Source organism: Nanorana parkeri, unplaced genomic scaffold (genome assembly GCF_000935625.1).
Source record: "Nanorana parkeri isolate BGI_ZX_2015 unplaced genomic scaffold, ASM93562v1 scaffold639, whole genome shotgun sequence".
Taxonomy (NCBI): Eukaryota; Metazoa; Chordata; class Amphibia; order Anura; family Dicroglossidae; genus Nanorana; species Nanorana parkeri.
Window position 1 is genome coordinate 385,640 of NW_017306907.1, and position 22,032 is coordinate 407,671.

A 22,032-nucleotide genomic window follows, 5' to 3' on the forward strand; every position below is an offset into this window, starting at 1 on the left:
ATGCCTTAACCCCTTCTAGAGTCAGCTATTGGGTATGGCTAGATACTGAAGTTCAATCACAGTGTATTTGTATTTTGGCATTTACTATACGAGTGTTCATTTCATAGAATACTCTTAAACTAAATTTATTTACCAATAACATTTCCTACCCCTGGTTCAATATTACGAAACACTATTTTCACAATAGGATTCTGAGGCGATTATTAATCTAATCTCCCTAGAGAAATGCTGAGCATTGCCCTCTACCTGACTCTCTCTTGACAGATACATATTGCACACCTAGGGCTATAAGCTGTTACATTATTGTCTTACAAGGACAGTGGCTTACATGAGCACCAACTGGAGACTCTATAGTTTCAGTTTAATTGATTTGGTCATTTGTAGATTATTAGTTCACTAAACCATCTGGGGAATCTTCTCAGAATGACCTTTGACCAAGAAATTGTTTACAAGATGAATATACACTGAAGGTTCAAATGTTTCCACGTTACAACTAGAAGTGCCACATTTTGTATCTGGTTGGATTGCAGGGACAAATCATCCCTCTCATAGGCCCATTACAAATGATGAACAAAGTATTTTTTGTACATCTACTTCCACGGCCTCTTCTTGAGTTGTACACTTCTCTAACTATAGAGACCTTAACAACAGCATGAAATCTGCTTAGAGACTTAGGGGTCTATTCACGAAGCAGCCGAATGATCTAGCCGTTGCTTCGGCCGATCCTTCGGCTAGCTTCGGCCCCAGGATTCACAATAGCCCGTATAGCTCCCGCACTTAGCCGAGCGGCTCAGTCAAGCCGAAGGCATATGCCTCGGCTCGGCTGAGCCGCGATGAAAGCCGAAGCTGGCCGAGCAGCCGGCCATTGGCCGGCCGACAGCCTGCTTCTGACAGCTGGGCGGAGCCAGCCGTGATCTAAAATAAAAAAATTCTATTCTGACACGGCTCAGTCTCCCGCTCCTGGGTGGCCGTTCTGTTCTGCTCGGTACCTCTGAGGGACCCAGCATAACAGCCGAGCCGAATGCCGCTCAGCGCCATTCGGCTATTCACTCACTGCTGTTCGGTATCTACATTACTATATGTCCTCCCGTGTCCATAAAGAGAACTATGGGGAAAAACACTTACCCCATAGTTCTCTTTTAAACTTCAGAAAATAGCAGCTACAACTTAGGCCTTTTATTTCCCTGGAAGTGTGTTGCATCAGTCCCTTCATCCTTATTTTTATCACTTCAGCACACATCTGTAGATACCACCACCCAACATTCTTGGTTTAATTGGTGGGTAGCCTGACTGCAACAGATTTGTCTGGGGCTAAATATTAACAATACAGGAATGTTACATGTGTGCTGCACATCCAGATCGAGAAGAAAATCTTTTAAATATTACTCAAAAACTGCATACATGCACCAATATGGCCCTCATGCATCCACTATCACTTTCCCAAGCATTTCACATTAAAGTGGTAATCTTTTTGCTTTGAGTTATGAAAGGAGCCAATGCTGTACAATAATGTGTGATTACTGGCAAAAGGATGAAAAGCACCTAATATTTGCCCCGTGCGTTAAATTTGGTTGCCCCAAAAACCTATAGCTAACAACTCTAGAGCCAAAAGCTCTATTTACAAACTTACCATTTGAAAACAATTTTTATCAGCAAATGTGCATTATTGAGTTGAGTAATCAACATGCATTATATGCTTATAATCTAACTACCACCACCATAATTTGATTCGAGCTTGTGCAGAAGGCTTCTCTATATCAAAAGAAAATGCAGTGTTTGGATTGCCATGTCAGCTTTAATGACATATTCAACTTTCTAAGCGTTGTTTTCAATATGTGAATGGGGCTGAAAGTATATCTAAAGCCAAGACTATTTTTCATTTTGAACAATGTAGGGAATGGTTTAATCCTTGTATGGTTTTTAGTTTTGCTGCCTGTGTTTATTGGGCAGAATTACATTTACTTCCAATCTGGTAGACACAACAGGAAGTAAGAGGACATTTCTATACAGCAAGAAAAATTCCAAAATTCCATCTTGTATCAATTGGAAGATTTTTACTAGTAATAGTTAGTCACATCCAACTGGACTTGTTCTGTAACATAAAATATGTTTTACAGCTTATCTAAGCTGCTTCTTGAACACTCTAATGAGTGTTAGGAACATACCTCATCATTTACAGTCACATAGGTAACTCAGCCAGCTTATCCCAATCACCACGGAATGTTTAAGGCAATCATTGATTGTCCAGGATCAAGATAAGAGGTGTCATAGATGTGGAACCACAATAAACAGATATCCCATTGCACACCAGACCGGATTCCCAGTGTAGTATGTAGAAGGGTGCTGGGATGACGAGCAGTTGGCGCCTCACAAATTCAAAATAGCCAGCTCTGAAGAAGGGGAAACTCCTTGAAAACGCGCTCAGCTGAGTCAGCTTGTTTCTGCTGGTCTAGCAGCATATTTGGATTGTTTTCTCTGACTGCTAGGAATCTGCATGTATCCTTAGATTTATGTCCAACACTCTTTTTATTCACCTCTTTTGTGAGTACCATTCTTCACTATGTTCATCAGGCAACTATTGCCTGATGAAGGGGCCTTGGTAGGTTCCAAAACGTTGCTCATACTTGTAATGCCATTTGTATCTGCCATCAATAAAAGGACATATTGATGCATTGGACCTTGGTGTGCGGGTGACTATCTCTTCTATAGTTGTCAAACCACTCTGTTATAATGACATAATCCCTTCCCTTGGTGCCACGAAGTCTGTAAAAGGTGATAATCATTGGATTTTCATGGCTGAAGGTAATCATTGTTATCAAGTTGCCAGAGTATAGATGTTACAATGGCATCATATGTGAGAGATAGATGGATTTGAAGACCCTCACCCCCTTTAGGGAACAAGCAAGTTCCACAATTTCCACACCTAAAATTCTGCTCTTGGGAAATCAACATCAATCTCGACACATTCCACGGTGATTGGATTCAGTTGACTGAGTTACCCATGTGGCTACGGTATGTTCCTGACACCCATTAGAACTAAAGAAGTGGCTTGGATAAGTTGCAAAACATCTTTAACAATAAAAAACATGCCCACTTGAATGTGACTGACTACAACTAGCTATGCCATAATCTGGATAAATGAGAACCTTCACAAAAGATTTCAACTCTATTCCTGTTCTAGCAAAAACTGCCATTTTTTAGTTCTCCCCCCACTTACGGTCTAGCGACAATGGTCACCAAGAAACATAGAAAGGGAGAATCAACCCAGCGAGGACATAGAAAGCAAAAAAACCCTACTTTAAATGTAAAAAAATTATTCTATACTGTATCCACAACTAAAATGATGCCTTTAGATGCACTTTAGGCAAGATGTAAAGTAAGAAGATAAAACAGATACAACAGAAGTGTCAGGTTATCCCAAAATGTTTTACTGTTGGGAGTTTTCTCTGAAAATGTTATCATTGGGGTTACAAAATATTAAAGTGTAAAAAAAATCAAATTAGTTTTGGGGCTTTTCTTTGTTCAGCTGATCGCCACAATTCCTTGTACTCCCGTATAGGCTAAACATTTTTTATATTTGCAAGGCACAAAATGGTCACACTTTATAAATCTTATGTAGGGGCTGTTAAAGATAAATAAGTACATAAAAAGTCAAATTAAAAAATGCCAAGAAAATCTAGTTTAACAAAATAAACACCGGATTAAACTGTTAGAGTAAAACCAGATTTCCTATGTGCAACGTTTTAATTTTTTTTAAAATTAATTCACTTTTAATAAATATTGTTACTGTTTGCTTGTTTTTTTTCCTGTAGAAATCCAGAGTTAGCCTTACCAGTATTGAAAAAAAAGAAATGTTTGATCTTTTGATTTAAATAATGGTTCTGTAAAAACAGTTTAAGAAAAATTGCCTGTTGTGGAATCCTTTCAAACATACAAGGGACACCACTGTACATATTTAAAGCCAGCAGTGAAATGTAACACTTTTCATTAAGCATTTTAATGCAAATAATCTGTTTAACTTAGAAGGCTAAACTAATGACATTACACACTACCATAAACATCACTTGTGAATAAAAGGTGAAGTATTAGGCCACAGCAGCAGGCAATATAGCAAAAAACAGCATAATATACAAAATGAAATGCTAAAACAACACTAAAGAATGTAAGTAATGAAAAATGTATTGTTATAATTATATAGACGTTATAAACTACATATTTTTAGCCAGCAAACTTATTTGTTTGTATAGTAAAATGTATAGTATTAAGTTTTTTTTGTTTTTTTTTTACAAAATGATACTTAATTAAGATTTTTTTTAACAGAATATATATGTAGGGAATGCCGTGTATTTTTAATTTAAATGTAGTTTTTAATTTTACATTTGACTATTCCCACTTGAAAAGCTATCTTTTACCAGCATAATGATGTCTTAGAGGGAGCCTCCAGTTTTGCAATTCATTTTTTATTGGATAACTTTTGGGAGCAGTTGTACGATCTTTCAGTACTGCAGTATTTAAATATATCTCAAGGCATTTCATAAGTAGTGTGATGGATGTTATGAAGTCAGAAGGATATTAATCCACATTGAAGACTGAAAAAAAAAAAAATCACTACTTTGACTACATTGTTGAATTTTACTTGAGCCATAGCAAGGCATGGTCGCTGGGTCTTGAAAATGTTCTTTCTTGATCAATTCCTTAAAATAGGATTCTTCATCAGAGGCTGAAAAGAGGAGGACTGTACTGAAGTATGATTTCCCATTACTGAATCTTTTAGGAAAAAAATGCAACGTACAAACAGCTCAGAGTGTATAACTTATCATGCAAAGCAGTCTATCTCCCTGTACATAGAAGTGTGTACAATAATCCTGTAACAGCAGAATTATTAGAATGATAAAAAAGATATCCATTCGTGTCTTAAGTGTTCAACAGCCAAAGATAAAAAGAAAAGAAAGTCTTAAACACATTATTCCCATTTAAGATTGTTTTATAGATGTATTCTGTTTAAACCAAGTGTAACAGAGAAGGTGAAAAGTTCAGAGAAATGTACTGGAAAGTCCAGACAAATAAAGGTCACCCTACACTTGCCTGTGTTGACAACAGATTTAAAGGGCATGTCTGAATTTTGAGGCTGACAAATACGCTAGATATTACTGCGCAATAAAGAAAGGTGATTTATGTTCTACGGTTCTACAGCAAAAGAAATGAGGCTGTCTAGGCTTTTTCTGTGCGTTGTATAGACAGGAAAATGTACTGTTGTAAATTTCAAAATTAGCTTCTTAAATTACTTTACGGTAGCATGTGGATCTCAATAATTTTTCACCAGTAGTAGAAAATTATTGATGTTGACAACATAAAACTGGTCATAGTGCTAACTTAAGAAACTATTATCTTAAAGGCAGAGAGGACTTGTATGTTTGTACCATTTACTAAAATAAAAGAACTGTATTGATATTTAATCATTTAAAAGAAACAACTAAAACCAATATATTCATCCTTCATGAAAGCACGATGTAACTTAGGAAAAAATACACATGCAACGTATTCTATGTTATAAATGTATGCTAAATGTCGATAAGCTTTTTTCTATTGAACAAGTAATAAATGGGAAGTATATATTTTGAGGGGATTGTGGTGGTTTCAAGTATGTTAGGAAAATAAATACTTTTGAAAAAATAAAAATGTTTTTCAGGTAGATTAACGTGTGTACAGTCTATATGAAATGTTATTTCTATTGTTATTGCTGTAATACTGTGAACATTATTTATTGTATTGTAATTCTGTGAACATTAATTCTTCAGAAAAATATTGATAATCACTAGAAAAACATTGAAAATCATAACTAGGTCTCAGATTTTGCAAGCGCATCAAAACAATTTTATCGAATTTGGTCATACAATGTTTGAGTTTTTTTTTAGCTAATCAGTACAGTAATCTTTTAATGCAACACAGCATTAAAGTAAGTAAATATATGTTACATTTCTTGCTGTTGTAAATCAAAAAAATATTCAGTAATTTTATTTATTTCAAGATATAATATCACATTAAATTAATTTCAATTCAAATATATAAAGCATAAATATACATTAACATATTCCATGGATTTTTTCAATGTTTTTAAATTTGGAGCATAGGTAGAAAAGATTTTTCCCCACTTAAATAATATAATGTATATTCATGTTTTTAAGTTAAAGAAAATAAAACAAAATGCACACGTTAAAGTTTATTTATATAGAAAACGACTTACCAGAATTGTAGTAACAATGACTGTGCGGTTTTCAATGGCGGAACTGTCATTTTTTAAGGATGGTTCATGTTGCAGTAAAACTAGCTTATCCATATCATTCCAGTAACCAATCTGTAACATAGGATATTTATAGATCACTTGTAGGAGAATGCCAGATTTTATAATGCGCAGATACGTGTTTATATTTAACATTTGTTTTATCTAATTCAGGATCATTGTGGCTGTGAGAATCTTGCAATGCCTCATGGGATTCTTAGTTCCACACCAGCTGGAGAGTCGGAGTTTGCCCACCTCTGCTCTAGGGTCAGCAATGAGACAAGATCCCTCTGCTTATGCTTGCTATTAATTACTCTAACAGTGACTGGTTTGACCAGGATCAAAGGTTGGGGGAGCTTATAACTGTTAGAGGAAGAAGGGGAACTTTTAAGTGGCGCCTCAAGGGGTACAAGGAATGTTAAAACTCCGGATCTCGCTCATTCATCTCCTGAAAGCAGCTAAAGCATGCATTCCTTTATTTTGGAAACAACCATCTCCTCTGCCCATTGATCTGAGGTTCCGTAAAGTAGAGGAAATGAGACTAATGAAGGAATTGAGAGCTGAGGAAGCCCAAATGGGGGGAGGGTCTCAAGATGTCTGGTTCCATTGGAGTCCAATATGTCCCCCTGCACTCCTTGCAACATCTCTGGACAAAACCACAATAATGGTGCTTATAGTGATACTCACGGATGGCGCTGTGCACATCAAATGAATAGGAGTCACCAGCACTCAGTAAAAGTTTTCAAATGATGAAGTCCATTTAATCGGACAGATCGTCATACATGTTGCAATAATTATAACTGACGTTTCGAGGCCACGTAGGGACCCTTCATCAGGGCAACAATGTAACACCAACATGTGGACTTTATCATTTGAAATCTTTTACTGAGTGCAGGTGATTACTATTCATTTGCTGGTTCCATTGGACACAATTCTGTGGAATATCGGTCTCTCTGCGCACCAGATGATTAGAGGTCACTGATTTATTATTTATATATTGTAGTGGTTGGCAGAAATATATAGGTCGGAGGCCGGCTCTGAGCTATTTTTTCATCGACACCTGTTCCTTTCCTTCTATATATTTTTTTACCCCTTTTTTCTCTCTCTATTCCTCTTCCGTTCTCTATTCTGTCTTTCTGTACTATGTCTTCCTAAGCCTGTGCATTCCTTATTCTTTTTTGTCCTCAATAGTTCTCTCTATATTTTCTAACAATTCTACCAATTTTCTACCTGGAGTTGGACATTTTACAAAATCTCCCTGCTCTGGGTCTGGGTTTTACTGTTTTTTTTGACTAGAGCGAGACTCGAGGTAGCCAAATAGGTTGGGAAAGATCAATGGACTTTACTGGGGACTTGTTTTTTGTCCAATTGGTATGTTTTTCTGTCTCTATGACAATGTACATTTCTTGTACTGTTACACTATTTTTTATTGTAAAAATTGAAAACATGTTCTTTGCATAAATAAAGAATAAAAAAAAAACACTTCCTCATCTCATTTGTGCATACCTAGGCCCACAAGACTAAATACATTGCAGCCAGACAGTAATATCAAATACACGAATCCACAATAATGGCTTGAGTAATGCACAGTTTATAGAAGTGTATGCATAGCTAAAAAAAAATTAGTTTTTCTTTTAGTTTTGGGTAGAGTAAAGAATAGGTAAAACTCCTGCCATTTCATGGTTTTCTGTCTTTGTACCATCGGGGAAATTTCCTATCACTTCCTCTCACAGATATGCAACAGGATGATAGAAATCCCCTGTTAGAGAGCTGTCTACAGAAGACCCGACTCGGAGATTTCCCCTTACTACGTCTTCTGGGGACAACTGTAAAATTTTGGTTTTCTCATCAAATTTACAAAACTTTCTTTCTCTTGGACAATAGTCAGCAGGAAACAAAGAAGGGGGATCTCTCTATACACTGCAGTAAAACCCTTTATTCCTTCCTTATTCTCTCCAAAATTAAAAAAGAGATATACACTCTAAGCCAGGGTTAGCCAAACTGGAGCCGTCCAGCTGTGGGGAAACTGCAAATACTATCATGCATCTGAGCCATAGCAAGGAATGGTAGTTTAGCTACCCCTGCTCTAAGCAAACAGGAGGTACTGCGCAACAGGATTTAAAAGCAGCCCTGATGCGTTTTGTATGCTGGATGCTTACTCACAAAGCACATTAGGTTTATGAGTAGGTACTCAGCACGTGTAACGCAACAAGGCTGCTTTTGATGTCTGTTGTACCCTGCCTCCTGTTTGTTTAACCACTTGCCGTCCGGTGCCGTCTTAACATTTGCACATACATGATAAAATCTGAATTTCTGGCTAGAAAACAGCTTAAAACCCCCAAACAATGATATATTTTCTGAAAGCAGAGGCCCTGTAGAATAAAAACATGCTAGCTGCAATTTTTTATGTTGCACAGTATTTGCGCAAATGTTTATCAAATTAGTATTTTTAGGATAAAATACACTAAGATGAAAATTAGTGTACAGAAACAGAATATAATACCCATTTTGTTGGTAAAATATAAAAGATGGAGTCACGTTGGATAAATGGATATCAAATATGTCAAGCCTTACAATTGCGTGCGCCTGTGAAACCACACAAAACTACAATACCATAAATGTTCCATAGGCAATGCATTGAAAGCTTTTACTGCTCATCATGTTCATAATCTGTATATTTACACTGCTATATAGGGATGCAGCATTTTCCAAATTCTCCTTTTGTATGTTTTATTGTTTTGAGTTTTAGTAAGCTTAGCTTTGTGCTGGCTAGTGTTTTCTAAGCATGGGGTGCATTATCTCACTCACATGCTACACTATATTGCCAAAAGTATTGGGACACCCCTCCAAATCATTGGATTCAGGTGTTCTGTGAAATTTCCTTGCTAAATATTTCACGGTCAACTGTTAGTGGTATTATAACAAAGTGAAAGCAACTGGGAACAACAGCAACTCAGCCACAAAGTGGTAGGCCACGTAAAATGACAGAGCAGGGTCAGCGCATGCTGAAAGACACAGAGCGCAGAAGTCACCAACTGTCTGCAGCGTCAATAGCTACAGACCTCCAAACTTTGTGCGGCCTTCAGATTGGCACAACAGTGCGTAGAGAGCTCCATGGAATGGATTTCCATGGCTGAGCAGTTGCATCCAAGCCTTACATCACCAAGTGCAATGCAAAGCGTCGGATGCATTGTTGTAAAGCACGCCGCCACTGGACTCTAGAGAAATGGAGACGTGTTCTCTGGAGTGACGAATCACGCTTCCCTGTCTGGCAATCCGATGGGCGTGGTTGGGTTTGGCGGTTGCCAGGAGAACGGTACTTGCCTGTCTGCACTGTGCCAAGTGTAAAGTTTGGTGGAGGGGGGATTATGGTGTGGGGTTGTTTTTCAGGGGTTGGGCTTGGCCCCTTAGTTCCAGTGAAGGGAACTCTTAAGGCATCAGCATACCAAGACATTTTGGACAATTTCATGCTCCCAAATTTGTGGGAACAGTTTGGGGATGCCCCTCTCCTGTTCCAACATGATGTAATGTTCGTGCTGCCACCCGGGTCGGCGGCACGGTCCGACGTCCTTCTGCGCATGCGCGCCACAGGACTCGAGCGTCCCTGTCTAGGAGAGACAGCAGCAGGGCCGCCGCGTCACAGGGCTCCTCCCCCCTTCACACGAGCCGCAGGGTTAAAGCCACGGTTCACTAATTGATCGGCGTCCTACTAACAAATGTGGCAGGACGCTGATCAACACAGCGTCTCCTCACCTCCTACTCGGACCTCGGAGCAACCAGAGACAGCCCCACTCAGTGGACCTGCAGATGCCAGTCGAAACAAGTGGAGTACAACCGCAAGTACCTGGGTCTTCCTGCATTGGACCCCAGGGACATTAACTGTGCTTAGACCATAGCCAAAGATTACTTTCTCATTGAACTGTGCTTATACTATATCCAAGTTAACTATCTCATTGATTGTACTGATACCAGAGCCAAGATTACTATCTCATTGATTGTACTGATACCAGAGCCAAGATTACTATCTCATTGATTGTACTGATACCATAGCAAGATTACTATCTCATTGATTGTGCTGATACCATATTGAAGATTACTATCTCGTTTAATTGTGCTTATGCTATATTCAAGACTACTATCTCATCTGCTGATACCATATTGGGGATTACTATCTCATTGAATTGTGCTCATACTATATCCAAGATTACTATCTCATTTATTGTGCTGATACCATAGTCAAGTTTATTATCTCATTGATGCGGTTTCACTGACATTCGTTACTGCGCTTTGCATAGGCCACTGCCACGTGGTGATAGCGCATATCCCCACTGTGACTATTTATGAAAACGGGGTATGATGTGAAGCAGCACTCTCACCGCCTTACTCCATTCAGAGGCATAAGAGACTTGCTGCATACTGACCCTAATCCATCCTCCGCTGTTGCGATCCATAGGTACACCTACCCCGAGGTGGGACTTTACACATGACGTAAGGTTCATAATAACATGGATGAGCGAATTTGGGGTGGAGGAACTTGACTGGCCTGCACAGAGTCCTGCCCTCAACCCGGTAGAACACCTTTGGTATGAATTACAGTGGAGACTGCAAGCCAGGCCTTCTCGTCCAACATCGGTACCTGACCTCACAAATGCGATTCTGGAAGAATGGTCAAACATTCCCATAGACACACTCCTAAACCTTGTGGACAGCCTACCCAGAAGAGTTGACGCTGTTATAGCTGCAAAGGGTGGGCCAACTCAATATTGAACCCTACAGACTAAGACTGGGATGTTATTAAAGTTCATGTGCGTGTAAAGGCCGGCGTCCCAATACTTTTGGCATCAAATAGGGAATCCTCTCCTATTTGATACTTTAAGCTACATAGAAAGTTAATTGCAGGCAATTATCTCTACAACGACTAACCACTCAAGCCATATTACATATGTAAACAGGCTGGCAACAAATCGTACAGAAATGATGTTCTGTATTTTTTTATTGGTGAAGCTGGAACAAGGACAATGGATATCCCTTGCTTTGAAATTAGAGACAAGAGCATTAGTCAAGAAGACAGATACCAAACATGTATTAAATGCACTGTCCAGCTCCTTTGTTGATTGGTTTTATGGTGATAAGACAGTGCAGAGATTATTTCCCAACTGAATGATGTCTCTTGGCATTCGCTTCTCATTTGGCCAGTGCCGCAGACAGTCATTACCCTCATCTGTAATCATGTGAATTCAAATTATGTACATGTCATCCTTGAATCCCAGTAGTGTATTTATTAGACTGAGACTTTCCTTTCTTACAGCATTTTGCAGGCTTGTTGTTTGCTTTTGAGATTTCATTTATAATTATATTCATTGTACAATTTTAAAAGAGACATTTTAGACTTTTTAATAAGTGGTCTAGGGGTATTTTTTTCATGACGGATGAACAAAGTATTTGGGAAGAATAGAGAGAAATTCACTTTCAAGCACAGTAGTAAAATCAAGGCCCAACGTTTTTCTAGCTCTGCCTGAACGTCAGTACCCCCAGCCCCTTCAGAAGAGTGCATGAACAGAGCCTTGGGTGTTGGACCAATTCTATCTGCTGGACAGCCACGTAGTTTTCTTCAGAGGCTTGGTTACTATTTATTTATATACTGCGGCAAGCCTATTAGAATTAACTTAAAGTGGACCTTTACCCCCTTTGGCCACAAATCACATCAGCATACAGCTCTGCATGCTGATCTGAAATCATCTTACATTCATTAGTTAAACAACCATATTTTGCTTTTAGAATTAGTTTTTCCACGTCCTGGTCCTCTTGGGCCCAAGTGATGTAATGGTCCCCAAGCATTGCATACTGGGAAGGTTACATCAGCAGAGCATTGCTGAGAAATCTCATCTGTAATCTCATGAGATCTCAGGGAAAGGCATTTTCCTCCCCTAAGATGATGTGTATGGTCACATGTCCTAGTCACATGTGCCATAGTTCCAGGAAGTAAAGGGAGTTCTAGTAACCTGTCCTTTGTTAAAATAGCCACTGTGAGAAGAATAGGGTATGCAAAAGAATACAAAGCCTCCAATTATCTATAAGTATCTGTTTGTAGCTTGTCATTTCTAAAGGTTTATGTGTTGTTATTTTAAAGATATGGATAAAGGTCCGCCTTAACCCCTTTGTGACGGGAGACGTACACTGTACGTCCCACCACGAATTGCCCAAATGACTCATCACGTACACTATGGGGTCTATTCACAAAGCTGCCGAGGGCAGCCGAGTGAATGACCGATCATTAGCTATTTGGGGTTCTGCAATACTGGTAACCGCTGAGAATCAGTGGTTACCATTCATTAATGGATGGGTGAGTATAGAGGCATCCATAAATGAAAGAGTTAAGCTTTCAGGAATCGGGTGTCTGACAATGAGAGCAGAGTGGCATTTACTGCTCTCACTGACAGCTGGTATAGATCGAGAAATCCCAATGTATACCGGCTTTTTCCCCCCTAAACTTTCAGCAATGGAAACATTTTGATGCATGTTTTTTTATTGCTGATACAATTTTGTAGGTTTTCTGATCGTTGTTGGAACAATCAGAAAACCTTTAGTGACATCTGATCCCGAAATTCTGCAGGATCAGTGTCACTAAGGTTATTATTGGCTGTTCTTAAGTTTGAAGCAGCCTAATAATAGCAACCAAAAATGTATTAAATTATCTAGCAGTAATAGTGAGATTAATTCACAATGACTGCTTGATATAATTAAAGAAATAAAAATGTAAAAAATGTTTTAAAAAATTGTGAAAAGTGTAACAAAAATAAAATAAAGCGTAAAAACATAAAAATAAATGTAACAAATTAAAATGATATATTTACATATAATTTTTATACTATCATTAATATAAAAATTAACCCCTTAGAATGAAAATCTGCAGCTGAGCTGCAGATCTGTTTTTCACTCTAAGGGGTTAATTTTTTTAATTTAACCCCCTCATGACAGTGATGTTCAAAGTATGTCACTGTCACTTAGGGGTTGATTTACTAACCTTATAAACACGCCACGAACAAGTATACACCTCTGTAGTGTGTTCCCTCCCAGCATGATCTATTGGTGCAATCTAGACACCTTTGTAGTGTGTACACACCCAGCAGGTGTGTTGTGCAAAGCCCTGCATGAATTGCAAGGTGATGTTGTGTAAATTAGCTCTACATTGTGTTGCTTGCGTTGATGAATGCAGGAATGTAAATGCATGAGCTAACCATTTTTGTCTAAACTGTGAAGCAGCATTATATATGCATCATGTGCATGATTTTTCCATATATGGCATTAGTGGAAATATGCTTGCATGCCGCTATTAGAGCGGCGTGTAGCCTATGGCGCATGCTACATGACGCGCACGTACGTAAATACATAAAAATGCGCCATAACGGCGTGAAAATGTGACACGTTGCTCGTGTGTGGTTGATAAATACGTTTTGTTGTGTAAAAATGCACACGCACCTGGTGCGTGCGTGTGTTTAGGTTAGTAAATCACCCCCTAAGTGTGACACTTAGTGACAGTGACATTGTATGCCAGGTAGCCACTTTTAGCTTTAACTTTTAGAGAAAAAAGATTAAAATGTTAGGTTTCAGTTTTAGGCTGAGAAGTACGGAAAAAAATCTAAAATCCTAGGGATGTGAGGTTTTTCCAAATAAATGACAAATACATGATTGTATTTATCGCATTTTTTTTAGCTGTGCTATTTTTATACTACAAATCAAAACTGGGGAAAAAGTGTTTTCCTCTTTTTTAAATATTTTATTTGTCCTAAATGAGGTGTTAGGTACACATATGTGATGCAAATATATAGCCCTATCTGTCCTCTAAAAAACAAAATATAATATGTGTGGCTGCACTTTGTAAGAAAGTATATTATTGACGTGGAAGAATCACACAGCATAAGTGCTGGTTCACACCTGACCGTTTTGTAGTGCGTCCTACGCTCGATGAACGCACTACAAAACGGACCAAAATGTAAAAATCATTGAAGTGAATGGTATAGTTCCCACCTGTCCGTATTTCCGTCCGTCCCGAACGCACTACAAAACGGGCCACGCATGAAAAGGTCCCGAAGCGTTTTTGCTGCGTATTGGTCCGTTTTGTTTCGCGCTAGTGCCCATAGACTTCGACGGGAACGGACGAAATCACTGAAATCGCGCATAGAACGCGCGTTCCACACATGTCCACAGAAGACCACTCCCCCACAGAGCTGTTGTTGAAGAAGAAAGATGGAGGATGCCATGCTTGAATCTGAGGCCTTCATAAGACAGGTGGAGGGAAGGCCATGTATTTATGACATGCGCCATGCGCATTACAAAAACAGGCGCATAAGGCAACGTGCCTGGGTGGAGATTGCCGAAGCTACGTGGACGGACTGGGAAACCTTCCCAAAAGAGCGGCGTGTGGCCTATGGCGCATGCTACATGACGCGCACGTACGTAAATACATAAAAATGCGCCATAACGGCGTGAAAATGTGACACGTTGCTCGTGTTTGGTTGATAAATACGTTTTGTTGTGTAAAAATGCACACGCACCTGGTGCGTGCGTGTGTTTAGGTTAGTAAATCACCCCCTAAGTGTGACACTTAGTGACAGTGACATTGTATGCCAGGTAGCCACTTTTAGCTTTAACTTTTAGAGAAAAAAGATTAAAATGTTAGGTTTCAGTTTTAGGCTGAGAAGTACGGAAAAAAATCTAAAATCCTAGGGATGTGAGGTTTTTCCAAATAAATGACAAATACATGATTGTATTTATCGCATTTTTTTTAGCTGTGCTATTTTTATACTACAAATCAAAACTGGGGAAAAAGTGTTTTCCTCTTTTTTAAATATTTTATTTGTCCTAAATGAGGTGTTAGGTACACATATGTGATGCAAATATATAGCCCTATCTGTCCTCTAAAAAACAAAATATAATATGTGTGGCTGCACTTTGTAAGAAAGTATATTATTGACGTGGAAGAATCACACAGCATAAGTGCTGGTTCACACCTGACCGTTTTGTAGTGCGTCCTACGCTCGATGAACGCACTACAAAACGGACCAAAATGTAAAAATCATTGAAGTGAATGGTATAGTTCCCACCTGTCCGTATTTCCGTCCGTCCCGAACGCACTACAAAACGGGCCACGCATGAAAAGGTCCCGAAGCGTTTTTGCTGCGTATTGGTCCGTTTTGTTTCGCGCTAGTGCCCATAGACTTCGACGGGAACGGACGAAATCACTGAAATCGCGCATAGAACGCGCGTTCCACACATGAAAAGTGCATGTCATTTACACACAGAAACTAAAAACATGCTCAGTCATGAAGGGGTTAAAGAGCATTCAAACTCAAGAACAAAAAAATAATATATTGCAGCCCTCCAGTCCTTATAGGCCGTGGCTAGTTGGCTACATTTGTTTTCTTTTTTTAGGCTAAGTACATTTTCTACAAGTACAGGAAAAAGCCTGCTGATCCTGCCAGCATCCCGGTGTTCTTGTAACTTTTCATGCACTGGACCTGTGCTCGGGACTGATATCTCAATCAATGTAATCGGCTTTCACAGCTATCTTGTGTAAACTACAAAACAACGCCTCATTAATATACTAAAGATGTGGAGAGCAGTTGGGTTTTGAAGTCCAAATCAGAAGAGCAGCCTAGGGTGGCACCTGATACTGGCAGTATCACTAGGTAAAAACATGAAGGGAAAAAGGCCTGAAATGTAATGCAGCCACCACATCTAAGCACTCATAAGCGGCAAAATACTGTAGTCCATTTTTGTTTTTGGGTTTAGCTAAAATGCATTGACACACTTTACATATAAGAACACTCGGGACGTGCGCATGTGCTGTTAAAATATCCAAGACAGAATCACTAACAGGGCTGTGAAAGGCTCTCGCAATGCAATTTAGTACATTTCATACCACATGAACAATGACAGGCATTGCACAGTGATTCTGTGTGCCCAACCTCAACAGACCTGGAGAAATGCTGCTGATTACAGCCCATCACTAAGCTTCTAGACAGATCCTGTACTGTCTTCTCGTAACATTTCAAGTCTTACACAAATAAGCCATCAACATTGTGACACCTGACCTAATTTGTCTTTAGTTTAATCAACCTCAGCTTTGCTGTCAGTTGCGCATTGAATGTCAATGGGGTAAGTCCATCAATATATTTCTGTTTCAGTTAACCAAACCAAAGACACAATTTTTTTGGAAGGGAGTAGTGGAGTAAACAGACCTGTGCTTTCAAAATACCATATATTGTCTAATCCTGGATTAATGGTTTGGTGACCTTTGTTATGAAAGGTTAGATTCATAATGCTTTAACAGAAGGAAAGAATCTCTACATGTGTCATTTTCAGATCTGACTGGCTAAAAATATCTGTCACTGTTTTGAAAAAGGTAACCTTTTCCTGGCATGTTATCTTTGTGAATTGAGGCCATTGTTTCGATTGGCTGAAGTTGAAGTATGATGGCCAGACAGAACATTGTCAAAGTGATAGACCTCGTTGTCATACAATCTAGTGTACGATTGAATACAACTGAGAAAATTGGTTGTCAGTCCAGTCATGAACCTGGTAAAACATGGTAAACAATAGCTACAAAAATGGATTCAGGTGTTCATTATATGGTTAGGATTCTAGATGTGAAATTAGGTAATCTTCGACATAACAGGCAGTCCAGGAAATTGATTTGGCCTATGTAATTACCTTCTGTATTCCGCAATAATGGATACACAACAGCACAATCTTTTGGGCAAAATGTGTTCCTCTCTGCACTCGGAGGGTCATATGTTGCCCAAAGTGTTGGGCTGTCATGTGCCTTTGTTTGCATCATACATGGGATAATCCCACACAGCAGATCAAGCTCCAGGACTGTTTGGACAGTTTGTCAGTCCATTAGATTTGTGCTCAGTGCATTACTTGAGTTATAACTGGCATACTTTGTTAAGAAATATTTGTTTCCTTTGAAGTCCAGATGTCTTTTTCTATTAAAACTGTCTTTCTTTTTTCTTGTGAACAGTGTAGGGCAGGGTCAGATACTTTGCTAGATTTTTTTTTTTGCTGTCTGCCCTCACTGAGGATATTCCTCTTATTTCCTGTTAAGAAATGGAATGAAGGGAAATCTCTTAAAAGGGAACACAGGATAAAACAAGTACCCTGTGATTCATCCACAGGTTTTTAAGGGTTCCTTGAGCAGAGGCAGGTAGATCTTCCACCTAAAATTGCCTGCATAGTTCTATGTTATCTCCTAAGCTGGTTTTAAAAAATACATTCTTTCTACAGACCGCCCATATAATGGACATGATACTCAGTGACCCGCAATGTAAGGGGACTTCTTCTCACTGAGGACCAAAGTAAGGGTTGTTTCCACTAACCACCAATGTAAGGGAACCTTTTCCACTTTGATATCTACAGCTTAGTTATCAAAATAATGTACTATGACCTGTAGAAAAAACACTTTTAACAGGGGTTCCCTGAGACCTAAAATTTAATTTAAGGATAACTCTAGTGTAAAAAGTTGAGAAAGTTTGCTGTACATCATAGTCATGTAATACGAAAAACAACATGCTTGTCAAAACCTGGCCAATTCAAATCGAGTGAATAATACAAAAAGAAAAACACAAAAACACAATAAGTAAGATAATGTAAAATAAATAAATCAAACCATTTATCTACTAGAAGCCATTCGGAGAAATATTCCCTCACCAACCAAGACCAGTGTTTGCTGCAATATTTACCTTCATTCCAGAGACTTCCCCTACAGAATGTTTTAGAAGGGCTATTAGAAGGTCTGATGGGCAGCATCATTCAACCCACTTCTTTCCAAGGTCATCCTGGACCTGACCCAGTTTCAATTCATCTTCCAGGCCCCAAAGCTTGCCAAGTGTGAGGAGCATACACCAAGTACACCGTTTCACACCTTTCTGTGCAAGTGCTTAGTAACACCTCTGTACAGTTATTTTTATAAACCACGCTACTACAGATTTATAAATGTTGGATGAATGCTGAACTGCTACTTTCCGGGCTTTTTTCTTTTGCTTTTATCCGTATGGAGTTTTTTTATTTAACAATGCTCAGTCCGTGCTCTCAAGGTTGTCTTAATGCAGATAATGACCTAAAAATGTCAGATGGACAAGGTCAGGAAAAGACTTGCCAGCATTCTTTTAGTGCTTGAAGATGTTAATCCCCAGAAGAAAGGAATGCATAAAACATTGCCCACAGCCACTCGTTGTCTGCAAGCTGCATTTTTATAGCATTTTCCGAGGCTTGTTTAAATGAAGACATCCAAGTGAAAAGCTTCATTCCTTCTTCCTCGGTTATCACCGCAGAGGTCTTGGTCACACACTACATGACATACTGAATTATGCATGTGACATAATTTAATGCACAAGATGTATTAATGGTTTGAATGCAAGGAGTAAATGAGTGCAAAACATGCGTTCTACAGCTTAACTGTACTCATAAGCATAATTATATAAAACACCCTTCAGTTGATGGTCCAAACAGTGCAAGCCAAGAACAAAGACAGCATAAGGATTATCCAAGGTTCTAAACCAATGCTTATATGCATATTATTATATCTTCTATGTACATACAGTCACTAACGGGCAACTACTGAAGTGCTGTCAATGGCAACTACCAGTTAAGCAGTAACCCACAGAAACCAGAATTTAACTTTCATTAAATGTTATTGGCTGTCAATGTTGGGTTACTGTACTTGGCAGATCATCATTGCTCCTCGTCTTCTGCTTATCCACCCATATACTTTGTTTGCCAACTCACTCAGCTGCTCTTTCTACCAGTTGTTTTTTTATGAATAATAAAAAAAAGCAATATTATAATATTCCTGGGCAAGTTTCCAATACTTAATACCAATATTCTGGCAGGGATTTAGAGGGCAGTAATGAACAATATGTGTAGTTTAAGTTGTTTTGTAGAGGTGCACCAAAATGGAATTTTCAGACCGAAACTAAAATTAAAAAAATTTGACAGGCCAAAACCAAAACTTATTTTTTTCTAACCTTTAAAAAAAAAAATGTTTTTAATATATATATTTGTTTTACTTTACTGTCGGGGGCTTTGGTGAAATTTCAGGGGTCTAAACAGACCCCTGATATTTCTCTTTTGAAATAGAAAAAGAGATTGAGGACACAGAGTCCTAAATCTCTTTTTCTGTAGCCCCTGTTATGAATGAACAGGAAGCCTCTATACTGAGTGCTCCTGTCCATTCATAAACTGTGGAGGTGGTATCAGTTACTATGTCCATAGTCATGAATGGATAAGAAGTGATGTAGAACACTTCCTATTAGGGTTGCAGAGGTTGCAGCTGGGACCTGGCTCTCCACCACTGTCCTGAAATCATTAGTCTGTATTGTTTTAGAAAAACTGACACATGACAATAAACAAAAATGTATCAGTACTTGTACTTGCAAAAATGGTATTGGTGCATCACTTTATTTATATGTATTAAAACAAAATCATACATTAAAACAGAGATGTACAAATCCCAGGAGCTCTGTGTGCTCCTTACAAATGACAGCTGCCTCCTAATTTTTGAATTTTTCTCTAGTCTAGTCTTGGAGCTCGAAAAGTATCTGTACTTGTACTGAGTACAGTACTTGGTATCGCTGCATCCCTACTTCCTATTCATTCATAACTGGGGACACAGTAAGCTTACTATGTCTTCAATTATTTACAAACAATCTGATCGCTGAGTGTTTGTACACTGTTCTCCATCCTGACTCCTCTGCCTGTCACACAGAGCAGTGCCCAGCTGGAAGGAGATAAACTTTCAGGAGGCCAAGCGTGGCGGGGAGGAAAGCTCTGTCAGCATTGTCACAGGAGGCTGAGCTCTCCTCCCGCACTGCCCGCTCAGCCTCCTGTGACAATGTTGACAGCTTTCCTGCCCGCCACGCTTGGCCTCCTGAAAGCTTCTCTCCTTTTCCGCTGGGCACTGCTCTGTGTGACAGGCGGAGGAGTTAGGATGGAGAACAGTGTACAAACACTCAGCGATCAGATTGTTGAGTGTTTGTAAATAATTGAGGCCATAGTAAGCTTACTGTGTCCCCAGTTATCCTCCCGGCCTTCGGAAAGTTTCTCTCCTCCCCACTGGGCACTGCTCTTTGTCAGAGGAGGCACAGAGCAGCACACAGCCGGGAGGAGAGAAACTAGACATGCACTTCCTTATCGGTAGTATGTGTAAAAGTGAAAAAAAAAGACCCTTTAGGTCTGGTATAAATGTTAAGGGGGAACCCCACCCTCAAGAATGGGGGTAAAAAATGTGGGGTCCTCCCTAAAATGCCTACCAGACCCTTGATCCGAGAATAGGCCCAGCAGGGCAGGAAAGGGGGGGAGTCGATCGAGCCCCCACCCCTCCCTGCACCACTCCCCCTCCATGTTTTGTGGGGTAGGGTTCCCCCTGAATTTCCTAACAAACCTAAAGGGCCTGGTATGACTTTTGAGAGAACCTCATGCACATTTTTTAATTTGGGGGGTCCCTCTCAACAATCCTATCAGACCTAAAGGGTCTGGTATCAATTGGGGGGAACTTCACACTTTTTTTTTCTCTTCTGCAAACTGTAGGAAAAAAAAATTTCATTTTTTTTCTTTTGTCTAATGTCACTTTGCTGCAAGGAAAATTCGTTCATAATTAAAAGTCGTACATGCTACCGCTAACAAAAAATTCGGATTGTGTCCGAATCCCGAAACAAACTGATTTACCGACACGAATCCCGAAAAATTAATTTATAAAAAATCCAAATGAAAACAAAACAAAACAAAACTGTTTTTTGCCGGTGCACATGTCTACCTAATAACAATAATCTTCTTCTATTTCATGCAGCATGTCCTTAGTTTTTGACTCCCAACAGCATGACTTCAGTCTCCAACCACTCCTGTAGAACAATCTCTTACCATTTCCTCTAGTATGTTTTCAATATGTGACAATCTTCTGTAGGATTACATATAATAAATACTATTTGCGGCTCTTTGGAGACATTAGGGGCCACATTTGAGGGCCCTTATATCTTGTAAGTTAACAACTACTGTCCTAAACCTACCCTTAGCTCTCCCTCTAATCCTCACCACTGCCTAAAGCTGCCCATACACCTGACGATTATCGCACGATCGTACGATAATCGTCAGGTGTATGGGCAGTGTGCGACCGCATTTACTGTAAGGTCGCACGATTTTCATAGAACGAGCACGCTAGAAAACCCGCCGAAAATTGTACAATTTTTGGCGGGTTGGTAGCGGGATCGCAAGACGAAAGCCACACGACCTGAGGTGCGCAAGTGCAAACTGCCAACTCACCATTACAATCATCTGCAAGCCCTCCCCTCAGTGGGGAGCACTTGCGATGATTGATCTGCCGGTGCGATCTGCCTGTCCATGATGGGCAGGTCGTACAAAATTGTGTGGTTCGTGGTTACTGTTCTTTGTAAACTTGAGAACGTCCATGGCATCCAAAAAGCGTCCCTTTAGGTCTTAAGCGGTTTTAGACCAGGTAGAAAACAGCGATAGGGAATTAGAACCACTTGCAGAATTGAGTGATAGCGATTCGTTGGGAAATTCGTCATCAGACACTGAAAGTGATGACAGCGACGATTCTGCGACCAAACTCAGTGATGTGCGAACTTGGCAGTCTATTGACTGTGGAACAGATCAGGCAGCGCCCCCAGAATTCCCATTTACTGGGCCATTTTTTTTACTATTATATTATAATTTTTTTATAATTATTTATTATA

The 22,032-nt window shown here is 39.4% G+C and overlaps 1 protein-coding gene across 8 annotated transcripts in view; it reads right to left on the bottom strand.

Annotated features, from left to right (window-relative positions):
* Positions 1–22,032, bottom strand: part of GRIA4 (glutamate ionotropic receptor AMPA type subunit 4) — a 288,436-nt gene that overhangs the window by 53,342 nt on the left and 213,062 nt on the right. For 7 of the 8 annotated variants that reach the window (XM_018563191.1, XM_018563190.1, XM_018563195.1 and 4 more), the window contains exon 9: positions 6,245–6,355. In XM_018563191.1, the coding sequence (XP_018418693.1) occupies positions 6,245–6,355 (111 nt within the window). Of the gene's footprint in view, positions 1–4,381; positions 4,721–6,244; positions 6,356–22,032 lie in introns of those variants that run through there. The other variant, XM_018563198.1, reaches the window with a different exon arrangement.